General features: G+C 45.0%; 2 protein-coding genes across 4 annotated transcripts in view; both read left to right on the forward strand.

The window, feature by feature from the left end:
* The first annotated feature begins 1,921 nt into the window (after nt 1-1,921).
* Nucleotides 1,922-9,103, forward strand: wdr1 (WD repeat domain 1). The gene is made up of 15 exons (XM_060069273.1): nt 1,922-2,077; nt 2,605-2,726; nt 2,814-2,904; nt 3,004-3,151; nt 3,579-3,759; nt 4,208-4,285; nt 4,919-4,999; nt 5,602-5,835; nt 6,078-6,165; nt 6,296-6,452; nt 6,556-6,643; nt 6,833-6,943; nt 7,034-7,207; nt 7,572-7,716; nt 8,172-9,103. Exons 1-15 carry the CDS (start codon nt 2,062-2,064, stop codon nt 8,276-8,278), a joined length of 1,821 nt encoding a protein of 606 aa, XP_059925256.1. The 5' UTR covers nt 1,922-2,061; the 3' UTR covers nt 8,279-9,103.
* Nucleotides 9,104-13,531: 4,428 nt separating this feature from the next.
* Nucleotides 13,532-23,714, forward strand: part of slc2a9l2 (solute carrier family 2 member 9, like 2) — a 71,657-nt gene continuing 61,474 nt past the window's right edge. For 2 of the 3 annotated variants that reach the window (XR_009528825.1, XM_060070481.1), the window contains exons 1-3: nt 13,532-13,683; nt 14,274-14,366; nt 23,086-23,188. Coding sequence is in view for 2 of the 3 variants with exons in the window: in XM_060070481.1 (XP_059926464.1) it covers nt 14,305-14,366; nt 23,086-23,188 (165 nt within the window). In the remaining variant the exon portion in view is untranslated. Of the gene's footprint in view, nt 13,684-14,273; nt 14,367-21,714; nt 21,823-23,085; nt 23,189-23,714 lie in introns of those variants that run through there. The other variant, XM_060070482.1, reaches the window with a different exon arrangement.

Below are 23,714 nucleotides of genomic sequence, written 5' to 3' on the forward strand. Positions count from 1 at the left end.
CATCGTTCAGAGTGTGGAAAAAGACCGCTAACCTAAACTTAGCTACTGCTACTCTCGTCGAAAATACTGGAAGTGCATAAATATAAACAAGCCAGCGATTTCCACTTCCACGCCCACAGATTCGTTCGTTGCTCCCCCTACTGTTCTGGCGGAGAATCCCCTTGCAACACGCGCAATCCTTAAGGAACCTTAAAGGAACCGTAAATCAAAACTTGTCTAAAACAAGTCCCTTGTGTAAATTACGTGCTTACGTCTCTGCGTCTAAAACGACCCTAAATCGGCCTTAAGCCTCTCCCTCTTCACCACTCACAGTCAGGGAACGAACAGCGAGTCAGCGACTAGCGGGTCTGGAGAACGAACGAGACGAACGAGAGAGAAGTATCAGTTCGGTTCGTTCTTGTTCATTCGAACTGATTCGGTTCGAATTTTAAAGATCTCCTATTATACTAATTTTCTGGTCTTAATTTCTTATTAACGACTCCCATAGAGCAACCTGACACAAATCAAAGCACAAAAAACTATGTCAATTTTCGGGAAACTCGTCCTCTCATCTGGGCGCTTTCAGCATTCTCTGTCAACACTCGGCTTCGTCCTTCTCCGCCCCCTCGCTCTCCTCCTGCCAACCCCACTCCTTTGTGGTTGGTGGAACATGTTGCAGCATTACATACATAGAAAATCCGGATTGTTCTACGTAGATAAATCCCGGAAATTTGAACAAGTGAATCGTGACCGGCGTATAGTGCTCTGCACAGCCACCCCAGACGGTCAGCAGGGAATACGTCTAAATGCATGTACGTCATTATTTGACACTTTAGTATGGTTAAACATGACTATAAATCATTATAACAACGTTTATAGGTCATAAAAGTCGAAAAAGCTTTAAGTCCAATATTTAATAAGTCAAAGTTAGAACAAACTAATAGTGCATATATTTCATTTTAGACCGTTTCTGTTCAGGATATATATTTTTTTTTTTGGCCCCCATGTGGCTACGCCCCTGCCCTTACAATTATTGCACCGGGCCTTTAATGACCTACTTACGCCACTACCACTACCACCATATCTTAGGACGAAAGGCAATTGACGAATTAGAAGTAGGAGGTGTGGCGTGAGAGCGTAAGAAACGGGTAATTTGCGTGAGTATCAAGCTCAATGGGTGAAACATTATTCTGTTCTTATCAGAGTAGGCCACACAATGATACGAGGCCCAGATGACTCGTTTTAGTATCAGAGTTGATAGTTTAAAATAAGTTTGAAATAGCCTATATCAATGCAGGGAAAACGAAAGTCACCCAGACCCTAGAAATGTTCGTGTTGTTTATCACATGATTAGCATATATGGTTGTGTACCAAATATGATCAACTATGATTTAACGACAAAAATACAAAGTGTCTGAATTTAAGGACGATAAGGGACATCGTCGATTTAATAATTTCTTATTATGGCCCAATGGCCCATACGAGGCAAGGGGACACCTAACACATTCAAGTCCTTCTCCATAAATGCGGCTAAATAGCACTTTGAGGTCATTGAGTTGATGCCAAGTGCGTTATAAATAAAATGTATTATTATTATTATTATTATTATTATTATTATTATTATTATTATTATTATTATTATTATTATTATTATTATTATTATTATTATTATTATTATTACTAATAAATCACACTGGGCTCATCAGGGATTTCCCCACATCCATCCTATTCCTAGGCAGGCTGACGGTGATGTGTATCGTATGTCCATGTTTGACTATTATGCACAGTTGGACATCACCGTGGTTAAAATAGAGACATATGAGAGAAACAACTCGTTCTGATGATGATCTGATCAGGAACTATTTACCATATCCTGTATATTTAATTCACGGAGTCATCCCCTCACCAGCAGGCAGCTGACAGCTGCCGCGTAGGAGCCGAGATGACTATATATGGTCATAGACAGGCATTCCGCGAGCTGCCCTCGCTTCCGTGTTTGTATGATCAGAGAGTCTGTCTGTAGCCGGGGTGTGTGCACTGGTTCATTCATCTGGAGGCCTAAACAAAAAAGCAATCGCGAAAATGTCATACGAGTCGAGTAAGTATTTATTATTTGTGATCTTACAGAATGTATATTGAAAGAAAGCACTGTTGTTATACTTTGAGAATGGGGGACAATGAGCTTTCTAGGCAGCTAGCGGTTTTGCAGCTAACGTAACTAACCTCGCCCAATTGACTATTTGGGCATTTCGTGCAATAGAATGAAATCGGCCCTCCAAGATAGATAGTCGTTTCGTGTTATGCAGATGTACGATTAAATATACCATTGCTGAATAGCTGTATCCCGCAGGATTTGGGCATTACCAATACCTAACAATGGTATGTTATAGATCTGCCCCTGTTTTCTTGGAGGCTACGTCCGCATTGTTATGACATGTCCATACCCATGTCCTCGCCGTGGCTTTAGTGGCTTGGTCGTGATTTTGTTTTCCAGGTTAGCAGCTGGGGAAAAAAAGCCAATAAAAGCCTTTACATTACTTTCGAAATGGTTCAATATACTATGTTTTATGCCTATTGCCATTACTTATGTCTAAACGTGTCATTCTCTTTACCACGACCTTTTAGAACACACGTTTGCCAGTCTCCCGCAGATGGAGAGGGGAGTGTCCAAAGTACTTGGCAGAGATCCCAAAGGGAACAACTTTCTCTATGCCAATGGAAAGACTGTTATCATCAGGAACATTGATGTAATTCAATAGTTTATATTATCTGACCAACCAACTTCTGTTATCTTTCCACACCTACTGATGTGTAATGTATTTAATCTTCTACAGAATCCATCTATAGCAGACATCTACACAGAGCATGCCCAGCAAGTAACTGTCGCCTGCTATGCACCCAGTGGCTTTTACATCGCCTCTGGAGGTAATCTACCACCTAGCCGTTCACCTCACTCACCAATGTCAACAAATCCTATCATCAGAACTTTGCTCAGTAATTCTAGAACATTCTAAATCCGGGCAGATGTGTCGGGAAAGATCCGTATCTGGGACACCACCCAGAAGGAGCACCTGCTGAAGTACGAGTACCAACCGTTTTCCGGCAAGATCCGAGATATTGCCTGGACTGAGGACAGCAAGAGAATGGCTGTGGTTGGCGAGGGACGTGAGAAGTGAGTCAGTCAAGTGATTTGGGTTTTACTCAGACATGCGCGTGCAACCAAATGGGATGTGGTTGCCTTTTTCCGTGATGTAATATTACAGCAAATGTGTAGCATGAACATTTAAACAACACCAAAGAAATAAGGCTGATCAAATGAGGGAGATTTGCTGATGGGGTATCTAACCTAACCCTAGCCCAAAGGGGTTCATTAGCTTTTGATTGTGTATGAATTGCTGGACATGACTGAACCAACAGAGCATTGGATAAGCAACTGTCCCGGAGTCAAGCCTAAGTACATTTTTGGGGTGTGTGAGAGAAACAATTCACTGTAGGACACTTTGGATTGACTGTACAACTAAATTGTAATAGCACAGTGTATATACATGGTTGGAGTGACATGTATTCCATTGAGGTTTTTTTACCGTTCTTCCTCTTAGGTTTGGAGCGGTGTTCCTGTGGGACTCTGGGTCGTCAGTGGGTGAGCTGGCGGGACACAGTAAATCCATCAACTCTGTGGACCTCAAACCCTCTCGCCCCTACCGCCTCATCTCTGGCAGTGACGACATGACTGTGGCTTTCTCTGAGGGGCCTCCATTCAAGTTCAAGTTCACATTAAAGGTATTGACTCATATCTTTAGGGCGGGAATGGTGTGTGCCAGTATAAACAAACTCCTGCTGAACAATCATAGGGAAATCGTGGATTACCCCCCTAGCTTTGGTGGTTTCTCTTGAGCCTCATCGTTACACATCTTTGTTAGGTTTATTTTATAAGGCTAGTTCAGCTGTTCTTTTTGATTGATTTATAGTCTTCTCTGTTGTGTTGTGCTGTATTTTGTTTTGCATGAGGCATCCTGTTCTCCTGCAAAGGAGTGCACAGTAGAGGAAATATAAATGTAGAGTAAATCTGTCTCTAGTGGCCTGATAGTCTCAAATGTTTAGCTTCAAGTGAAGAAGTTGGATTTTAAACATGGGAGCTCTCTTACATTGTAATGGAGGGGAAATGGAAATGCCGACTCGCATGTTTTGCACCTTCAAAATATTTATTTTATTTTTTCCCCTGTATCAGGACCACACCCGGTTTGTCAATTGTGTGCGATTCTCCCCTGATGGGAACCGTTTTGCCGCTGCTGGAGCTGATGGGCTGGTAAGTACCCTGCTGCACTGATGTGCTGATGATGGTCTGCCCTACGCTTAACACTATAAGTGCCGTGGGGGAGTATTGCCCTTTCATGACTTTTTCTAAATAGGTGTGCTTTTAGATTACAAGCAGTTTAGTGACTTATAGGCGGAAGTTGACCTTTTCTCCAGCAGGAGTCACAAAAGTGCAGGTTTACCAAAAGACTAATTATTATATCTCGGGCAGACTAAACTATTATTAATTTGCAGTAATTACACTGGGATCCAAAAAAAATTTATTATGAACTATGTGTTGAGGAATATTTGTTTTCATTTACTTACTTATAGTGATGCACATTCATCTCTAACCACAATTACCCTTTCTAGACTTCAAATCCACAAATAATTTGCATAGATATACAGGCTATGAATGAAGCAACATTACTCATTGATAAATAAATCACACAAAGTTGTTTCTATCAGATTACGATTCATTACAAAAATATTGGGGATAGATCTTTAGCTGGGTCGTTCGCTCTTTTGAAGCTTTCCAAGGCAACGTCAATTACTACTGGCAACAGAGATGCGATATAATATATTTTTCATGTCTAATACAAAATGTGACGTATCCAAATGTCAACTGTGGTTTGTGTCCTCACAGATCATCATATGTGATGGAAAGACCGGCGAGAAAATCTCTGCACTTGGGGGAGAGAAAGCCCACAATGGAGGAGTTTACGCCGTAAGTGTCTTTTTAATTCATTCTGACAAAATACAATCTTCTCACTAGGGGTGGGAATCTCTTAGGAATCTCACGATTCGATTTGGATAATGAGATCTTCGATTCTAAAAACGATTATTGATGCAACAATTAAAAAAAAAAGAAAAAAGAATCTCAATCGTGTCAAGACAAATCAGATTGACATATACACACTGAAGATAAATTAAATAATTTTAAAATTATCCTTCTCTGGCGAAGAGAATGTTGCAGCAGGCAAACAAAAAACTAAATGTTTTATTTTTATTCCGATAATTAATTTATCTGAATCGAGGCGGAATCGTTCTAGAGAGAATCGCGATGCATCGAAGCATCGATTATTTTTCCCACCCCTACTTCTCACCTGAAACTCAGATAGATTTGGCAACAAAATGGCAAAATGCAAGGCAGGTTGAGCCTATGTTGCGCCAACATCCCTTTTGATGCCAAACTCTCACCTCCTTTTCCCAAACCCCTGCTAATAAACATAAACGTTGTGCAAGGCTTGGGGTTGGTTCTTCTAGCTGCCGGCAGCCTGCACCATGTTATTTGTCGCGTAGTGACATGTCTGTTAACCTCAACGCCAGGTGTCCTGGAGCCCTGACAGCTCCCAGCTGATCTCCGCCTCGGGGGACAAGACGGTGAAGCTATGGGACGTCAGCACGGGTACGGCCGTCACCACTTTCAACATGGGCAATGATGTCATGGACCAGCAGCTGGGATGCCTGTGGCAGAAGGACCACCTCATCAGTGTCTCCCTGTCGGGGAACATCAACTACCTGGACAAGAACAACCCAGACAAGCCCCTCCGCGTCATCAAGGTGTGTGTGTGTGTGTGTGTGTGTGTGTGTGTGTGTGTGTGTGTGTGTGTGTGTGTGTGTGTGTGTGTGTGTGTGTGTGTGTGTGTGTGTGTGTGTGTGTGTGTGTGTGTGTGTGTGTGTGTGTGTGTGTGTGTGTGTGTGAAGCCTATGATATTACTAAAAGCTCTTGATTTAGTTTCTGTTGTAAATCTACTAAAGAATAGAAGTCATCGTAATGTATTGTCAACTTATTTGTCCTGCAGGGTCACAGTAAGTCTGTCCATTGTGTGACGGTTCACAAGATTGACGGGAAGTCAATCATCTTCTCTGCAAGTCACGATGGACACATCAATATCCTTTCATTTGTTCTCACTCATCTTCAGGGGCTGCCAAATGTTGGATCAATGTTGCTACATGGAAGTGGGGTATCTCTTTGTATTTGGGCGCTGCGTCATCATTTATGTTCTTTAACACTTTGCACATTATTGGGATGCGGAAACTGGAGAGAATGACTGCCTTCAGGGGAAGGGCCACACCAACCAGGTGAACAAGATGGTGGTGGACCAGGCCGGCCAGCTGGTTAGCTGCGGCATGGACGACACCGTGCGCTTCACCGACACCCAAACCAAGGAATACAGGTACTATCGACACACTAACTTCTGCTCACGTCGTTCTTGGGTTCATCATTGTACCAATGGCTTTACCAGAATATTGGCAAATAATGTCTTTTTATTTTTCAAGTGCCTCTGATGTGGTGAAGATGGACGCCCAGCCTAAGTGTGTGTCCATAGCACCAGGGGGCTTAACGCTGGTAGTTTGCATTGACCTGGTAAGCCCAGTTCAGTCAGAGACTTTAAATTCACCTCCCTCGGTTCTCAAATCAACTTCCATAACGCGAGCACATCCATACTTTTCATTTTTTAAACCTATTATTAAAAGGTCAGTCTCATTGTTGCTGGTATTTATTGTAATGTTTTGGTTTCGGAATTGAAATGTGGCCCCTCTCCACTGCGAACAGGTCGTCTTGCTGAAGGACAAAAAGAAAGTGTTCACTCTGGAAAAGCTGGACTACGAGCCCGAGACCGGAGCGATGCATCCCGGGGGCACTACCGCAGCCGTCGGGGGCGCCGTAAGTGTAGACTTTGGGGGTGGTGAAGTTTGACCCTGCAGTAACCACAATGCGAATGCCAATTCCTGTGTGTCTACTTGCTCTGCCCAGGACGGCAAGGTGCGTCTGTACTCCGTCCAGGGCAACAGTCTGAAGGAAGAGGGCCGCACCCTGGAGGCCACGGGGCGGGTCACAGCCATGGCCTTCTCCCACGACGGAGCTCACCTGGCCGTCACCGACGAGAAGAAGGTCCTCCGCATCTTCACGGTGGCAGACGACTACGCGGTAAGCTAGCTCTTTGACGACTTGCATGTCTAAATTATTTCTGTTTTATGCATGCTACAATGGCCGTGAAACGCTCTAAGGTGTTGGCGTACATTGGATGGAGAAAATTAAATGTTTTCTTCAGGCTCTGTTTAATTGTAATTTAGTTTTTCGGACAATCCAGAAATGGAATGGATTAACGTTTCAGTTAGATGGGCATTCAAACTTTTCTTTCTTTCTTTTACCTCCGGCTCAATACTGTGTCATCTGGAATGCTTTCTGCTATGACAATGGTCTTGTCATCCAAACTGCAAAGCAAGTGTGATTTAGTTTTGATTCCTGAGTTTTGTCCATTTCTTGAAGCTTTCCTGTTTCTTTTCCCCAGATCAAGGATGACTTCTATGGTCACCATGCTAAAATAGTCTCTGTGGCCTGGGCCCCTGACAACGAGCACTTAGCCACCAGCGGCATGGACATGATGGTTTACATCTGGACAATCTCTGATTCTGATAAGAGGCTTAAGATCCCAGGTGGGTGGGGCTTTGTGTGTGTGTGTGTGTGTGTGTGTGTGTGTGTGTGTGTGTGTGTGTGTGTGTGTGTGTGTGTGTGTGTGTGTGTGTGTGTGTGTGTGTGTGTGTGTGTGTGTGTGTGTGTGTGTGTGTGTGTGTGTGTGTGTGTGTGTGTGTCGTAATGGCTAGCTTAGACTGCATCTATCTATACTCTCTATAAAAAACCCTTATTTTAAATGGCTTCTGGTGTAGCCGCAGTAGTAAGTGAAGTTACCAGGCAGGAACTTCTGCTACATCCCTTGGGACGGGGCAAAAATGTTCTAATGAGGTGGAAGGAAGTGAGACTTATCTTTTTGGAGGATAAGCAAACCTACTGCAAGTACTCCCAGTAGAATGAGAAGAAAGTGTGTGTTGAATTGTTGCCTTTATCAACCCTCCCCCTGGTCACCAATGCGTTTCTCTCTTGATGCCCACAGATGCCCACCGGTTGCATCACGTCACCAGCCTGGCCTGGGTGGACGACCACACCCTGGTGACCTCCTCATACGACGCCTGTGTCAAGCAGTGGACTATCATGTACTGAGCGAGACACACACACGCACTCTCTCAGATCCCTTTTTAGAACTCACAACTTTCTGTCTAATACAATATTTTTTCAGTATCGATATGATGATTCGTCTCTGTCTGTGAACACCTCCTGAATGGCCATTATTGTAGGGGTGGGGGTGGGGGGGGGGGGGGGGTGATGAGCTCCCATTAATGAAAAAAATGATAAGCTCCCATCAATGAAATGGCCAAGTTATGACCTGTACAACACAAGAGTAAACATTGAGTGAGGGGTAAGCACTTTGTGAATAAAGCTCTTTCTGTGGCCTAACAGAACCGGGGAACGCGTACGCACAACATTCCGTAGGCCAGCCCTTATTAGTTCAAGCTAAAAAGAATATGCCTGTATCGGGCACAGCGCAGTTGAGAGATATGAGTTTTTAGGGTTAAATCTGGTTTGAGAACATTTTGGTGACATTCCTGAAATGTACAGAACGGTGGCCCTTACTGTGTTGCCTGTCAATTACTCATACCTGCAGGTGTAGTGGGTGTTAATGGGGGGGAGGGGTGGGGTCTTATTCTGCCTATGTTTTCCATTTTCTTTTTCTTTTTTGGCGCAATACTGTCTCTCTCATCTGGCGTGCTTTCCGAAAGACTAGGGTGCAATAATAGGAATAAATAAACATGAAACAATTATGTCTAAAATTGAAATGCTGTCTATTTAATGGATCTCTTGAATTGTTGCTTACCTTTTTTTAATTCTATTTGTTTGGGCCCAATATTTTCATCTTGCTTTGATGATGTATCATCTTCCGTAGGTGTAAATGGTTCATAATAAAAAAAATAATTTTGATGCATTCTCTTCCATCTACATCTGCAGTTTTTACTTTTCATCAATACGCATGATGATGTATTTAATGAAAGGGAGTATATTCATCAAATCGAATAATGAATTGAAGTATGCTAAGGATAGACTACATTATCAGACTAAACGTTCAGATACCCCTCCTGCTCAATAGGTGACAGTCGAGAATTGTGTTTGAATGGACTGATGTCTATATATGCAGCATGTCTGTATGTGTGTTTATCAGGGACGTGCCTTTCATCACTGGGGCAGATGCGAAAGGCATCTCGATGCATTGCGGGTGGGTTGGCTTCCCGGACACCTATAGTATAATGCTGTAATGTGTGGATGGTGGTGAAGCTCTGTCTGAGCAGCGATTCACTTAATACCCGCATCCGAGGGTTGGGCTTCCCGGACTACTATAGTATGTCACTACGGTGTGTGGCGCATTTCCTATCCAACATTGCTTATTAAAAATGCATATGCACAACGGTACTAAAAAAGTATAAAAAAATTGCCATGGGACGTAACCATGGCAATAGCATTGGATTGGATTCACTTTATTGTCATTGAAATTAGGTTTTGTGACCAACCAGAAGTGCAAAAGAGCAATAAAGTGCAGATTGTGCATGAATTATACAGTATCAGAGCAGCATAGAGGAACAATAAGGGCAGTATATATAAATATAATATAATAAATAAAATAAAAATAGAGTACTATGGGTGTTGATACAGGGGATTTGTACATTCAAGTAGAGGGATAATTGTTCAGTCAACTAGTATGGGTTAGTCCAATGGATGTCCGCGGGCGGGGGGGGGGGCAGACACTGAGGGGCGGGGGTGTGTGTGTGTGTGTGTGTGTGTGTAGAGTTTAGAAGGGTGACAGCCGCAGGGGCGAGGGGGAGGGCTGGAGGCACCGGCAGTGGTCACCTCCCTCCCACCATGCCGCCGCTTTAGGTGAGTATTTCAGTTAGTCGTGCAGTGCTGCCTGTGTACTTTATAGCGCCACGACATATTTGGCAAATTGCCTGCGTCTGGAACGTGTAGCTTATCCTCCTCCATAGACCTCTGAAGAATAAGTCCCGCCTCCGAGGCTCTTGGTTCCATGTTTAAATGTCCATGGAAAATAACATGGGGGTTTTGAATGATCTTACGTGACAAACTGTAGGTGGCGAAGTAGTAAAAGCTGCTCAGGTTTTGAACTACACACTTTTTTTCCATCTAGATTCCACCTTGGTTTAGGATTGTCGGGGCGGTTAAAGTTAACTATTATTAATGCTAACCGGGAGCTAGTTCTGATCTGCGCAGACTTCATACGTCATACTTGTTAGGGAGGCGGGAGTTGCTCGCAACCATTCACAACCTAACATGATTGTCATTTCATGCGTGAATGGACGAGCAGCGTTGGCGCCACCTCCTCCGTAGGCGGGCTCTGGTGCCATTTCGGTGAAGACAAACTGAAACATTGCCGTTGCTATGCAACCTTGACTGGGAAAGTCGTGACGTCCTAAGTCGGGAACCACCGCCTCGTGGCGGTGGTGCCCCATGGTGGTGGTGCCTCGCATCAGCGGGCAGCGGGCCTCCGGCGGGAAACAATCGCAGGCAACAATCCCTTTCTCCTTCATGTCACGGTTCATTTACTTCAGTACTTCGCGCGTCTGAGCTTTGTTTTTTCAATGGCAGAGCAGGATAGCTAGTGCACGTTTTACACCTAACGGCATTTCTAGCTACTGGGGGACCATAGGCAGACTACGGGAACTCATATTAATGTTAGAAAACTTCATAAATGTTCATGCCATGGGACCTTTAAGACTACATCAGGTCTCCTTTACAGTGCATTAACTACCGCACTCCCTCAGGGTCATTTAGGGTAGGTCCCACCTCTTCAGTTTGGTGAGGTGGGGATTTCCCTGAACTCTTAAAAAGAGTCCCCAGCGCTGTTTGACCCCTGGACTTCTGTAGATGAGCGGTAGGAGAGATAACTGGACACTTGGACCAGGGCACTTGGAGATGGACGGTACCGCTGGAGGCATGATCAAGTTCTTAAGACCATCGCTGAAGTCATAAGCGAAGGACTTGTGTGGGCGAAGCGGTTCCGACCCTCCAAGAAAACCATCGCCTTTGTCAGAGCTGGGGAGCAGTTAACCCCTGCCGGAAGAACATGTGCAGGAATCCTAACCTCTGCAAAAGACTGGAAGCTGTTGGTGGATCTTGAACATCAGCTGAAGTTCCCCTGCCACATTGCAGTCACCACCCTGCGACCAGACATTGTCCTTGTTTCTGAGTCCAGCAAGCAAGTAGTGCCGCTGGAGCTGACCGTCCCATGGGAAGACCACCTGGAAGAAGCCTTTGAGAGGAAGCTCTCCTAGTACGCGGGACTGGTCAGTGTCTGTCAGCAGGCTGGTTGGAGAGCAAGGTGTCTCCCGGTGGAGGTTGGATGCAGGGGTTTTGCAGCCCGTTCCCTGACCAGTGCCTTCAGCAGTTTGGACATCGAGGGAGAGAGAAGAAGGAGAGCCAGCCGCAGTACCACCGATGTGCCAGAGAGGGCCTCAAGATGGCTGTGGCTCAAAAGAGGGGAGCCATTGAGTCATGGTAGCTAGCTAGCCATCTGGATACAAGCTGGGGTCTGATCAGCCCCGGCTGGGTCACTGATGATGTGTCCAGAGGCATCAGTAGATGTATGTACACAGCATGTTTAGGATGGTAGGATGGTACTGTTAAACTTACTTTCATATATACTTTGTTCACAGAAACTTGGCTCAGATCTTAGCCCCTGGGCCTTGGAAGACTCTTACTGTGGATGATCTTCAGTATTATTTTATTTTTATTTTATTTTAGAAATAAACCATCTGACTCATCCTGCTACTAAAACATGTGTACTCTCCACACACTACAGCACCAAGGCAAGGTTTTTCCAACAAATGTGGGGTGTTTGTGTTTATGGTAAGAAAATGGCTATCAAGTATATTATGAATGTGTCGCTTTTTCGCGCATGTCTAATATAAAGTGAATGGGCGTTTATCACTCAAAACACTTTATAGCTTTTGGTGTGAACGTACAGTTAGATTGTGTTAAAGGTGTCCTTTACATTTCTGAAATAATTTGTTTCACTGTAACAAACTTGCCTGAGTTTATTCAAATATTGGAAATATGTAATCTATGCCATTTACTCACCAAGGTCTGCAGAGGAGCTTTCAGAAAGCAGGAAGAGACGACGTGAGGAAAAAAAGCTACAGGTACGTGTCATATAATGTGTGTGATGTTGTCTTAGAGCAATTGTGAAAGTCTATACGCCCAGGTAAACACCATTGCACCCAAGTTCAGTGTTCAACACAGGTGAAGCCCTGTTTATCTGTGTGTAACTTCTCCTAAGGTGGTACCGGGTGGTTGGAGCTACACAATCAGCCCAACCAGTGCGTGGCAGATATGCTCACCAGTCTGCCCATGGCTCTCTCCCTCTCCAGACATCAGTTGACTTTTGTTGAACCACTATTTTTGGTTACCTTTTGCTTATCAATAAATTATGATTACTTTTGCATTTAAACCTTGGTGTGTCTGTCTTCCTATTTGTTATGGCCAAGAGCCGGGCCGTGACAGATAGGGAGACACACCACGTCACAGTATTGTATTTGTCTTGTGCTATTTATGGACCTGAGTTTGAAATAAAGTTTTCATATCATATCATTATAGTCTTACCTCCCTTTCTAATAGGTCCATGTTGCTAAGCATAATGACCGCTGTCAAGGAAAGTGGATTTTTTGCCGTCTTTCGTAGAACTCTGCAACTAGTCTGGTAATTTATCAACCCCAGCGTACTCTGTTGCTAAGCGACGTCAACGTCTTTGGCGGACTATTTCTCTGATAATCAACACTACGAATAATAATAATATACATTAAATTTAGAGGCGCCTTTCAAGACACCCAAGGTCAAAATCAATGCTAGTAACAAATAAATTGTGAAAGGACACACCGTGTGAAGTTATTTTTTCGTTTTGGCGAGTAGCCGTGTAATAAAGCGGGATAATGTATAGAGCGACGCAGGTCATTATCGAAAATAAGCCCCTTCACTTCAGGCCGAAGCAAGACACCTCCGCTGCGCGTCGGTTCCAATCGGTTCGCCCTGTCGGGGCTTATTTTTCCCGATAATGACCGGCGACGGCGTTCTATACATTACCCCTTACGTATATGCTTGCCTTATATGCTAGGGCATACTGTAATGAGACTTTATGTTCACCAAGCCTTCCATTATTATTGCGCAGCGATAGGAAGGAATGTATATCATATATTATGTATTTTTTTAAGAACTTTAAGAACTCTTCAAACAATTATAAGTAGGCCTACTTACTTTGAGTACGGGCAGTCTCTCACCTGGCGAGAACAAGCCCGGTGTTTCTATGGTGAATCGTTTCTGTTATTGTTATAAATGAGCTTGAGTCGCTCAGCAAAATGACGCCCCTCGGCCGGCCCCCATGCACTGCTTTATTATGTCCGTCTCCACTCCTCATGTGATAATACATGACTTTAGGCTTGCTATTAGTGTGGTTTGCCGACAAAGCCTGCAAAACATTCTGGAATGTGACAGTCTTGAGCGAGAGTTTGGTAAGTTGAATTCAACAGTAGCTTTTTTATTAATTATTTTTTATTACAATAGGCCTAGTTGTACGAAGGTTTATGTTTTTCTAAAAGTTTCATTTAGAGTTCTGAATCGATGTCCAAGTTAATGTTTAACGCAGCTGATAGAGACAGCCTGCTTATCCTACTTGAAGGAAGCATTTCCAAGTCAGTAAAGCTAAAGCAATGGACATGCTGTGTCTGTGGTGAGAGAGAATCTCTTTGAGATACTCATTTATTTTTTTGCCAAGTTACAATGTATTTCCAGGTAACGGTTACTCAGTAACTATAGCGCTGACAACACCCCGCAGGTGGTTCCCGATACTGAAACGTTGTTCTTGTGCCAACATTAGTTTTGCCTCTCAACAACTTTGTTGTAGGCCTAATAATTGTAGTTATTACCCCCCCCCCCCCCCCTCCCGTTTGTTCCCTCCCATGCCTATCTCACCGGTCCAACTAACCCTGGAAATGCATTGCTGTTTATGGGGTAACGGTGAAAATAAGACAGCCTCCTCTGGCGTGGGTCAGATTACCCACGTGGCTTTCATAACCGGAACATACACTGCATGTTTATCCAGAGGAATCCGGATCCCGAGACCCGCTGAGAAGATGTCCTCTCCACCAGGGGACCACATGCCGCGCCGAACCATGCACTCCCGCACAGACTCAAGGTATGACAGCGAAACCACGACCTTCCTTCTTTTTTTTTTTTGAAGTAAATGGGTTCTTTTTTAATGTGCTTTTTTCTAACGCTTGCCTCAAATGCCCATACATGTGGCACATGTCCTCAGTGTGGATAGCTGCCGAGCAGTAATTGAAACAATATGATCCCTCTAATAAGTTGACTTGAATAATGCAGTCTTTGATCGGAAAGCAAGCTGACCCTCCACTTTTGCCCCAGACAATCAAGAATTCATACAAGAAACCAGAAACCTATTCTAGGATATTCCTTTGTTACCAAGGCTATTAAATATGCAGTACATCGTAGTAGGCCTACAGTGCGATAACCTTTGTTGCGTTTGGGAACAGTATTGCTTTGTCGGAGTATAATTCTGCTTTGAATCTTTCTGGACCTGCGCATGTGTGCTGCTGTTGTGGGGGTAGGTTTTATGCATACCGGTTGTCAAGAGTAACTGGATACTGTCGTGGTTACTGAATGGTACTAACTGGAGAATTCCTAAGTAGTTTGGCAAATGGAAAAGAGAAATGTTCATAATTTCTTTGTACCTTTTTGACACTCTAAGCTAAGGGGATGCACAACGTTTAGCTAACATGTTATCCTAGATGGGAAATAAGAAATTATAAAAACAAATTATAAAGTCCTGGCAGTTCACTTTTTTTTACAAAATATATTGTGTCTATTTTGGATCATACAGGTGCACGATTTATTTTTGTTTAGGGAGCATCTGTTGTTTTTACAGTATTAATGACATGGTTTCCCTACTGCCCTCAGAGAGAGGGAGAAGGGGTATGGCAATATTTTTAAACTCTCCCATGGTAATTTCCTCCCTGTTATTTCAGCTAAGGTATAGAATGACCTTTTCCCCAAGCCCTTGCCTCATTATTATTTTAGCAGGGATGAGTAAAAACACAAGCAACGTCTGTGTAGCGTGGCACAGAATTAAAACCCACAGGCTCAGTTTTATTGCTACACATTTATTGTTGGGTTTCTGCAAAATGCAAGAAAATGGACCGCAAGTCAACAATGGCCCCACAGCACTCCTCGGTTGCAATCCTATACTGGGAATCTCACCGTCTGACGTAACCAAAATTAAAACAAACATGAAACATGTGGAAAACGCATACACTGGAAAATGTATACAACGCTTACATTGAATTAAAGAAATCGTCACGACTCAGAACGGGAATCAATTGCAGATCAAAAGGATTTATTCCTAAACAGTCCCGCGGGCAATCAGATTCCAGGTACAGGCAGGGTTCGTAAACAGGCAGGCAGGCAGACAGATACAGACAGGTACAGGCAAGAGATCCAAAACCGAAAGGCAGAAGACGTAGTCCAAAACAGGCAGGGTTCAAAACTGGGAAGAACAGTAAACTATAGCTTCTCTTTAAAGAGGTTCATGCTAGTCGCACTGACGTGGCAGTCAGGTAGGAAACAGTACATACCGTGATGATCTGACAAAGTCAACAGAAAGGGCAGTGTTTAAATACTCCACCAATCAATACCAAATGAGGGACAGGTGAACAGAGAAAATGGAGGGAAACAAAAGGCAGGAAGTTGCCCAAATAAGGACATGGGTGTTACTCCGGGCACATGACCAACACATGGCTACAAACATGAACAAAGTCCAGAATTATCACACTCCAACAGGTAGGGGGAGACAAAAACAACAGTCCATACGAAAATCCTGACAGTACCCCCTCCTCTACCAACGCCTCCTGGCGTTGACCGTGGAAGGAGCAGGGTGCTGACGGTGAAAGTCTTTGATGAGCGAGGGGTCAACAATGTTCTGGGCAGGGACCCAGCTCCTCTCTTCAGGGCCGTAACCCTCCCAGTCCACCAGGTACTGGTGGCCCCGACCCCGACGGTGGATGTCGAGCAGGCGGCGAACTGTGTAAACCTCAGACCCATCAACGAGTCTGGGGGGTGGTGGGGGTTTGGGGTGGGGGTTGGGACCCGGATGCCTACACCGGAAGGGCTTGACACGGGACACATGTGGGGTGGATGCGGCGGAGGGCAGGAGGGAGGTTCAAGCGAACCGCAGAGGGATTGACCACCTTGGAGATGGTGTAGGGGCAGATGAAGCGTAGATTCAATTTTGGGGAAGTCACCTCTAGAGGAAGGTCACGCGTGGAAAGCCACACCCGCTGCCCCTGAGTGTAGGGGGGAGCCCTGATGCGGCGACGGTCTGCCTGACTCTTCATTCTGGGTCCGCCTCCACGTTCTGCGACAGCGTCGGATGAATGTCTGTGCTGAGGGAACCCCAACCTCCTCCTCCTGGGCCGGGAACAATGGAGGCTGGTAGCTGAGGCAGCACTGGAACGGTGACAGACCAGTTGAAGCAGATGGCAAGGAGTTCATGGAGTACTCCACCCATGGCAGCTGAAGGCTCCAGGCTGTAGGGTCCTGTGACGTCAGGCACCGCAACGCTGTCTCCATCTGCTGGTTGGCTCGCTCCGACTTGCCATTTGACTGGGGATGAAAACCTGAGGACAGACTGACTTTAGCACCGAGAAGGTTGCAAAAAGCACGCGAAAAATTAGAGGTGAACTGGGGACCTCTGTCGGAGACCACATCCACTGGGAGCCCGTGTAGCCTGAAGACATGCTGCATGAGTAAATCCGCTGTCTCTTTGGCAGAGGGTAACTTGGGTAAGGGGACCAAGTGCACGGATTTGGAAAAGCGATCAACAATAGTGAGGATTGTTGTGTTACCATGAGAAGTTGGCAAACCAGTGACAAAGTCCAGGGCAATGTGGGACCAGGGTCTCCTGGGTACTGGTAGGGGTTGCAGTAAGACGGCAGGTGGTTGGTTTGATGGTTTATTCTGGGCACATACAGAACAGGCCTCCACAAACTCACGCACACTCCCCTCCATAGCAGGCCACCATAAGCGTTGCTTGATTAACGCAGTGGTACGTCTGACACCCGGGTGACAGGCCACCTTGGATGAGTGACCCCATTGCAGGACCGGGGGGGGGGGGGGATTGTGGTACAAAAAGACAGTTAGGAGGGCAAGCACTGGGGCCGGACTCACCAGACAGGGCTGTGCGGACAATGGCCTCAATATCCCATCTTGCAGCTCCTATGAGGCACTGTGGAGACAGGACGGTGCTAGGTGCAGGAGCAGGATCCGAATCTGGGAACTGATGAGACAGGGCATCCGGTTTACCATTCTTGGACCCTGGTCCGTAGGACAGACAAAAGTTAAAACGGGAGAAAAACAGACCAACGAGATTGCCTGGGGTTTAAACTAGTGCTGTCAGTTAAACGCGTTATTAACGGCGCAAACCAATTTTAACGGCATTCATTTTTTTATCGCGCGATTAACGCAATTTATTTATTTATAACTAAAAATGTCTCCTTAGCTCCCTCCAGCCAATGACGCCACTCCTCTAGGGCAAATTTTACTGCCAATAGCTCTGTCCCCAATGTCGTAATTGCGCTCAGTGGGAGTGAGTTTGTGGGAGTAGAATGCACAGGGATGGATCTTCTGATCTGCCCCAGACTTCTGAGAAAGAATAGCACCCACCCCAACATCTGAGGCATCCACCTCAACGATGGTCAGGGTCGGGTTGGCTCAAGATCGGGGCCGATGTGAAACGACTCTTCTACCGGCGGATGAACCGCCAGTAGAAGTTAGCAAATCCCAGGAATCTTTGTAGCTCCCGCTTAGACGTTGGACGCTCCCAGTCGGTGACTGCTTTTACTTTCGGACCATCCATCTGGACCCCTCCTGCTGTGATGACATACCCCAGGAAGGAAACAGTTTCTTTGTGAAATTCACATTTCTCCGCTTTAACGTACAGTTGGTTCTCCGAAAGGCGCTGCAAGACAATACGGACATGCTGGGAGTGCTGGGAAACCGACGGAGAAAAAATTAAAATGACATCTAGGTAAACAAAAACAAACTTTTTAAGCATATCCCTCAGGACATCTAGGTAAACAAAAACAAACTTGTTAAGCATATCCCTCAGGACATCATTAATCAGACCCTGGAACACAGCTGGGCAGTTGGTGACACCAAATGGCATGACTAAATACTCATAGTGACCTGAAGGAGTATTAAAGGCAGTCTTCCATTCATCCCCCTCCTCTACTCGGACCAGATGGTAAGCAATGCGGAGATCCAACTTGCTAAAAATCTTGGCCCCCTGCAACAGCTCAAAAGCTGAGGACATCAAAGGCAGAGGGTAGCGGTTCTTCACCGTGATGTTGTTTAGGCCCCTATAGTCTATACAAGGACGCAGGGCGCCGTCCTTCTTCCCTACGAAGAAAAACCCGGCACCAGCAGGATTCACCGATGTATTTGTTCATAGCTGTGGTTTCGGGAGGAGACAAGGAATAGAGACGGCCCCTAGGAGATGACGTACTAGGTAGAAGATCGATGGCTAGGTCATAGGGTCTTGTGGTGGGAGGGAGGTTGCACGGGCTTTACTGAACACGGCCTTGAGATCCAGGTACTCAGGTGGTACCAGACAGATCCATGGAATCATCTGCGGCTGGTGAGACTGCAGGCAGGGGGGTAAGAGCATTCTTAAGACAGTTATTCAGACAGAATGTGCTCCAGCCTAGGATGGTGTTACTAGCCCAATCAATATGTGGATTGTGCTTTACCAGCCAGGGCCGGCCGAGGACGATGGGAGCAGTCGGTGAGTCTAACATATGGAACACTAGGTTCTCTTGATGATTGCCGGAAATGAGTAGACTCACCGGGGGCGTGACATGGGTTATCTGGGAGAACCTTACTCCGGTTAGTGCTCTTGCCTCCAGGGGTGTCTTCAGCTGGGCTGGGATGAGGTGTAGCTCAGAGGCCAGAGAGGTGTCCATGAAATTGCCATCCGCACCCGAGTCAATAAGTGCAGACACGAGGTGGGTATGAGCTCCTGTAATGAGCGCAGCAGGGACAAGGGTACGGACGGTAGAAGAGGGATGAAGAGGAGTGACGCTCACCAGTAATGGCCCGGTTTACCACCATACATGCAAGAATTGGTGTCCCTTCTTCTCTGTCTCTCGGCCGGGGACAGATGGGTACGGTCCACTTGCATGGGCTCTGGTACGCTGGGGTCCGCTGGCACTGGCAGGGACGGGAGAGGGACCTCCGAGGAGGGGGACCTCGGAGGAGGGCGGAACTCTCGCTCCCCGGCGCGCTGCTTCAGGCGTTTGTCCACTCGGATGGCAAGCTCAACGAGGTGATCAAAGGTGGAAGGTAGTTCACGGGCGGCGATCTCATCCTTGATGGCCTCAGAGAGTCCGTAGAAGAAGGCGTCATACTGGGCATCTGGATTCCAGCCACTGGTGGTGGCGAGGGTGCGGAAGTCTATAGCATAGTCATAAGCAGACCTTTTGCCTTGACGGATCTGCAACATCACTCGGGCGGCCTCTCTCCCATGCACCGAGCGATCGAAGACCTTCATCTCACCTATGAATGCCTGATAGCTGAGACAGACTGGGGAGTTGGAGTCCCAAACTGCAGTTCCCCACTCTCTTGCACGGCCCGTCAAGAGGGTTATGACATATGTAAACCGGGACTGATCCGACGGAAAGGTGGCGGGCTGCAGCTGGAACACCAGCGAACATTGCGAAAGGAAAGATCTGCAGGTTCCTGGTTCCCCGGCATAAAGTGCAGGAGCTGTCAGTCGGGGCTCTCGGATCGGGTTACCAGATGGGCCGGGTGGGTCGGGCGGTGTTGGCAGTTGAGGCTGGGGTGGCCCCACCAGGGCCAGTTGGACCTGCTACTGCTGGGCAGCCAAGTCTGTGATGTTGGTTGTGATGGCCTCCAGAGACCTTTCAACTGTCTCAAACTGGGCTTGATGTCGACCGAGAAGCGCTCCTTGCCTCTCCAGCACAGTCTTCACCTGATTCAGATCTGCTGATTCCATCTTGGTCAGATCGTACTGTCACGACTCAGAACGGGAATCAATTGCAGATCAAAAGGATTTATTCCCAAACAGTCCAGCGGGCAATCAGATTCCAGGTACAGGCAGGGTTCGTAAACAGGCAGGCAGGCAGACAGATACAGACGGACAGGTACAAGCAAGAGATCCAAAACCGATAGGCAGAAGACTTAGTCCAAAACAGGCAGGGTTCAAAACCGGGAAGAACAGTAAACTATAGCTTCTCTTTAAAGAGCTTCACGCTAGTCGCACTCACGTGGCAGTCGGGTAGCAAACAGAACATACCCTGACGATCTGACAAAGTGAACAGCAAGGGCAGTGTTTAAATACTCCACCAATCAATACCAAATGAGAGACAGGTGAACAGACAAAAATGGAGGGAAACAAACAAAAGGCAGGAAGTTGCCCAAATAAGGACATGGGTGTTACTCCGGGCACATGACCAACACATGGCTACAAACATAAACAACGTCCAGAATTATCACACTCCAACAGGTAGGGGGAGACAAAAACAACAGCCCACACGAGAATCCTGACAGAAATACTCAGTTCAATGAGCGTAAACAGACCCATTGACATCTGTCACAATTTCATGCAGTTGATTTGTTCTACATTGAACATATATTTTCACACCAGTGATCTCATGGTTAAATGTTAAAATAGGGCTTTTATTATGGAAATACATCTTGAGACGATCTATGGCCTATGCTTCTTTTCGGTTCCGTAAGAAAGCTTATGTCTTCTAAAATTATTCATAAGGGATGTGTAGGCTTATTGGACACAACCAACCATTGGTAATATGTCTTATTTGAGCATAACATAAAGTTTTTTAACTTACTAAAAATACTGTCATTTAGAGAAAATAGGTGTAAAACCTTCATTTAACCTTCATAAAACCATAAAACCTTAAAACCTTCATAAAACCTTCTCTGCTCTGAACTCAAGTTGTGTTCTTCGATACTTGACGACGTAATGAAGGGACACCGGTGGCGAGATGTGTACGGATGTGTTGAACTCCATCTGGGCCCCAGTTGATGATGATGGCAGAGGGAGGTTTTCATTTCCCAGACACATGACACAGAGACGCAATTTACCATACACAATATTATCATAATTCTCCAATCCATTATATGCATAACAACAAGCTTAATAGAAGAGAGACACATTCTCTGTCAAATTGGAGGGAATAATTATCAATGAATTATGAAAAGGAGGTCAACCTCCTTATTTGGTTTCAGTGAGGTTTCAATTGAGTGGACACAGGTCTGAAAAGCGCTACATAAATTCAGTCCATTTACCATGGACTGAATTTGACCTCATCGAGATTGTCATGGTTGCATAACATTAATTTCCATTTAATTTAAGGCAATACCTCATCAAGGTTGTCATGGTTGCTTAACATTAATTTATTGATCTGCTTGGATGTACTAAGGATGCACACGTGATGTAAGAGAGAACCTTGTACCTAGACTGTGTGCATATCAAATTTGTCTTCATGCAGTGCCAGTACTCATTTCGGTAGCTGTTGGATGTAAAGGATTTTGTGTGGGTGAGTTGGATTGCACTGTTTTTTAGGGAAATATGTAAGGACTTAAACATTTGTTTAAGTCGGTTTTTCTTCTTCTTTCAAATGCAAAAACATGTCAAGGGTATTTTGAACTGTAGCATTTGTGGACTGTCCATATAAAAGTCCTCCCAAAAAATGTTCACGCATTGTCATAGCTTTAGAAGTGCACATTGCATTTGTTTAACCACACTACTTGAGTCTGTAAATCCTCTGGAATACTGCAATGCTGTTGTGAAATAACAACTTGGTTTGAGACTGCAGTGCCATATTAAGTTGGCACTTTTGTCACTTGCTTCTAGTTTCTTTATTCACTTCCAACGACAATATGGGTTCATGTGATCATTGTTTTCATATGCATAACAACAGTGGGATTACATAGTTGGACCAATTTGGGTTGTTACCTCTGAAAGTATACTCAAAATGAACCCCACAACCATAGTATTACAATGCTATACAAATTTAAAATGATTTGTACAATGCAAACCATAGTGTAACGAACGATTACAATGGTACTATTCAGGAAAATGCAAGTGCAATTGCCCTTTCCCCACACTTTCCATAATAAACAACAGTTACCAAATATTTAAACTTCATACTCAATGTTATCCCATTTAAGACCCTCGCCAACTTTATGATACTTTTTTAAAAGCCTTGTTGTGTAATTTATGACCCTTATAAAAAGCAATGTAGTTTATGAAATCTGCCACACGCCGTAGCGTTAAATTATAGGTGTTCGAAAATCCCAACCTTCACGCGGACACCACAGTAAACTGCTGCCCAGGCAGAGCTCCACACGTCCACAAAATCCACCACTGTCCCTTGGTCATGGCATCAAACTACCTTGGAAAAGGAAGTCTAACTTCACGCAAAGAACGCTATCTGCGACCGCAGCAGAGTGGACCGTTCACTGTGTTTTCGGTGGAATGGAAAAAACATAGGATTTTACCCCCTTTATCTCTAAATTGGGACTTATTTCAGACACAATGAAAAAACGTCATCGATTACCTAAATGACCATGCTTAAAATATGTGGTTTTGGGGTTCAATGGCTCTTTAATGCATTTTCTAGTTCAAGTCAATATCTGTAAGCTAACCCAAAATTCCATTTCCTGAATTACTGAGTCCAACTATCAAGCATCGCAGCCAATAAAAGTACATGTTTTTGCTTCCCACAAGGCATTTCACAACACATACGCTCATTTGAGTTGATAAAGCCTCACACGATGCTTCCTCTTTTTGGTTCCAGCATGCTGACTACACAACTAATGGATAAACCAGAGATTCCCCACATTGTCCAAACAAACAATGGCGGCAAGGAGTTACGTGTCACGAACATCGACACGCAAAAGGTTAGTGTGGGTTTTTATCTTCACATTTGATATTTTTTCGTAGTTCAAGGTATGATAAACGTTTATTTAAATTCTGAAGTTATGTGTGTGTACTTGCTAGGGATTTAAAAACATTTGAAGTTTGGGCCCTGTATATCTGCACTTTAGATAACTCTTTGCTGATAAGTATTCCCAGGATCCCCACCACCATCCCTCAGATCCCCTGACCCTAAACATATCTAATCCTAAACCGTATGTAACATGACCATGTCTCACTAAATAGCCAACCATAACCATCTCATAGCCATCCGTGTTTAATGTTTTCCTGAGCACAACATCTTCTTATTCCTAAAGAGAATAAATATATAAGTATAAAGAAAAATGTACTTTATACACGCGAGTCTGAGAGAGTAAACAGTGTTGCAATTTCACGCTACTGTCTTTAGAGGTTCTTCAGACATAATACTCCTCCCCCAATGTGCAAGACCACCCTTTAAATTAAAGTTAGCCATGAGCAGTGTGTGCTGCATGCATATCTTTTATGCAT

The sequence above is a fragment of the Gadus macrocephalus genome, chromosome 13 (genome assembly GCF_031168955.1).
Source record: "Gadus macrocephalus chromosome 13, ASM3116895v1".
NCBI lineage: Eukaryota > Metazoa > Chordata > Actinopteri > Gadiformes > Gadidae > Gadus > Gadus macrocephalus.

Bases quoted from the DNA above. Each gene is read 5' to 3' on its own strand.
- wdr1 (XM_060069273.1), top strand. The intron at 2,727-2,813 runs GTAATTCAATAG...AATCTTCTACAG, and splicing joins TTATCATCAGGAACATTGAT to AATCCATCTATAGCAGACAT. The intron at 5,836-6,077 runs GTGTGTGTGTGT...TTTGTCCTGCAG, and splicing joins AGCCCCTCCGCGTCATCAAG to GGTCACAGTAAGTCTGTCCA.